The 3,044-nt window shown below is 43.0% G+C and overlaps 1 protein-coding gene across 1 annotated transcript in view; it reads right to left on the reverse strand.

Moving 5' to 3' along the window:
* The window catches only part of Apobec1 (apolipoprotein B mRNA editing enzyme catalytic subunit 1), a 17,069-nt gene extending 15,341 nt beyond the window's left edge, over positions 1-1,728 (reverse strand). The window contains exon 1 of the mRNA XM_008825500.3: positions 1,659-1,728. Within this exon, the coding sequence (XP_008823722.1) occupies positions 1,659-1,674 (16 nt within the window). The 5' untranslated portion in view covers positions 1,675-1,728. The remainder of the gene's footprint in view (positions 1-1,658) is intronic.
* Between the last annotated feature and the right edge of the window lie 1,316 nt (positions 1,729-3,044).

The following is a 3,044-nucleotide window of genomic DNA, read 5'->3' on the forward strand; positions in this document are numbered from 1 at the left end:
TTCACTCTACCAAAAACAATAATGAAAAACTTTCTTCAGTCTGGTGTTCAATGTCCCCTATGATAACACTTCAAATTTACTTTCTGGATGTCTCCACGATCCTGCCTAGCCTAACCAGTTTACTTATATTTCAAGCACAAACCTCTGTAGTCTCTCAAATTCATCTTGTCCATAGCATTCAATTAACTGGGGATCTCTCCCTGTCTCTACCAAAAACAATAATGAAAAACTTTCTTCAGTCTGGTGTTCAATGTCCCCTATGATAACACTTCAAATTTACTTTCTGGATGTCTCCACGATCCTGCCTAGCCTAACCAGTTTACTTATATTTCAAGCACAAACCTCTGTAGTCTCTCAAATTCATCTTGTCCATAGCATTCAATTAACTGGGGATCTCTCCCTGTTTACCAATGGGAATTCAGCCCTTTTTTTAGGAACTGCTCCAATCCTACCTCACCTGAAATTACTTCTTTCCAAAGCCAGAAGTATCCTCCTCCTCTGAACTTCTCAAATACCAAGTAATGGAGCATTAACTTATTAATTTTCCGTTTGATTGTTGAGATGGGATCCCACGTACATAGGCTGGCCTTGAATTCAGTGTGTGGCAGATGACCTTGAACATCTCATCTTCCTCCCTCCACTTCCCAAGTGCTGGGATTACAGGTATGTGCCACCATACCTGGTGTATATGGTGCTGGGGATAGAACCCAGAACTTCCTGCATGACAGACAAGCACTTTACCAAGTGAGCTACATTCCCAGTCTGATTGTTTGCTTTTGTTTTTTTTTTTTCCTTTGAGAGATGGCCTCATAATATAAACCAAGCTACCCTGGAACTTACTATGTTGCTCATGCTGACCTTGAACTCACAGAGATCCACCTGCCTCTGCCTCCCCAGTGCTGGGACTACACACCTGTGCTGCCATTCCTGGCTTGTTATCTTTAAAAAAAAATTTTTAAGGGGTGAAGAGATAGCTTGTATTATTATTTTTTTTAATGTTTTTGAGACAGAATCTCAGGTAGCCCCAGCTGTCCTGGAACTCACTATGTAGACCAGGCTGGCCTTGAACTCACAGAGATCCACCTGTCTCTGCCTCCCAAGTGCTGGGATTAAAAGTGTGTGCCACCACTCCTGGCAGTAGTAATACATCTTAAGAACAGTATTAATGTACTAACCAATAATAGGAAAGTTAGAATGTACCCAGGGATCCAAGCATAAGCAGGTCACACCCACATGCAGTTGTTGACCACTTCAGAACCATAGGCCCAAGTTGAACATGGTAGCACACACTACTGTAGTCCCAGCTACATAAGAGGCTGAAGCAGGAGGATCACTTGAGACCAGGAGCTGGAGGCCAGCCTAGGCAACATAACAGAAACTTGTATCAAAAAAGCATGGGCTGGAGAGATGACTAAGAACACATACTACTCTTGCAAAAGACCGAGTTCAGTTCCCAGCACCCACATCGGGCAGTTCACAGCTGCAGGTAACTCCAGCTCCAGGGGATCTGATGCCTTTGCCTTCTGTGGGCACCTGCACTCCCGTGTACATCCCCACATACAGACTCACACATAAAATAAAATCTTTTTTAAAAAGAAGAAGCAAAGCGAAGAGGACAAATAATCGAAGGTTTTGCCAGGACCTGAGATTCATTTTACCTCTCATGGTAGTCATGTTGCTGTGCTACTGGTCTCCTTCCTCTGGAGCATATGTCTTGTGGATGGCTTGTGCCAGCTATGTGCCTGGACTTTGTTTCTTCAGGTGTGCCCACAGCCACCTGCTTGGACAGAGGATGACTCATTCCTGAATTGTAAGCAGTCCTCTGATATCTGATTGTGGAAACAGGTAGCAGTGGAAAAGGAAGTGGGATGTGAGTTTTCATCCTTTCCTTAGTATTTCAAGACCCTCTAGTCCAAATAGCATGAATTCTGAGGATATTAGACTTCCAAGTTCTCTGGGGACATCTCTGAACTCCATTGGCTTTCTCTTTCCCGTCAGTTCTGGTAAAGACTGACTCACCAGTCCTCAACAGAAAGAACAGAGGAAGTACAAAGGTAAGAGAATTAGACTATTTCTACAGCTTGGATGTTTTCAGTGTAACCTGGTAAGAATATTATGCTTTTCACCTATCACTTCTCATTTGTCCTTTGCCCCAAATCTCTCCTGGAGAGGGGAGGGACACCGTAAGATTCAAAAGCAGAAGGACTTTGGACTCTGAGTCCGATAATTAGTGTAGTCTCTGGTGTATGACTAAGGCCACGCTTACATTTTCAACCCCTCCTAAAAGTGTAGATACTATACTTCCCTATTCTTCCCACTTCTGTTGTCAGAACTTTGGGTTCAGGCCAAGAACTCCTCTAGGATTCAGCATCTTCCTTCAGAATTGAAGCCATTCTCTCAAAACCTAAGTCTCCCTCTAGCGTCTCAAATCTAGAGCTTTGGAACTTTGAATCTTGAGGTCCTAAAAACTCTAAACCTAAACCCTAAACAAGAGACAATTTAGTCTTGAAAGGTGAGCTGGAACTCCATGAGATAAGGGAACTATTTCCACAGCGGCCCATGAGCTTACCGATGGAAGGGCAGAAACAAGCACTACTACATCATGGAGGTCCACAAGGGTTGGAGCCCTTACAAGTTTGGCACCATCTGGAAAGACAAAAGTCAAAGACACAAAGCAATCTGAGATGTTCTTTCAGAGATCTCTGCTCAAATGAAGCTAGGATTCGTTTTTTAAAAAAAATATTTTATTGGGGCTGGAGAGATGGCTCAGCGGTTAAGAACACTGGTTGTTTGCAGAAGACCTGGGTTTGAATCCCAGCACCCACATAGCAGCTAACAACTGTCCGTAATTCTTGTCCCAAGGGATCCAACAGCCTCTTCTGACCTCCAAGAGCATTGCACAACATGGGTGCACTTACCTACATGCAGGTAATACACACATACACATAAAATAAAAATAATTTTTAAAAATTATTTGTTATTTTTACTTTATGTGCATCAGCATATTGCCTGTGTGTATGTAAGTGCACCAGTGTTGTGCAATG

The sequence above is a fragment of the Nannospalax galili genome, unplaced genomic scaffold, assembly GCF_000622305.1.
Source record: "Nannospalax galili isolate Female #2095 unplaced genomic scaffold, S.galili_v1.0 scaffold589, whole genome shotgun sequence".
Taxonomy (NCBI): Eukaryota; Metazoa; Chordata; class Mammalia; order Rodentia; family Spalacidae; genus Nannospalax; species Nannospalax galili.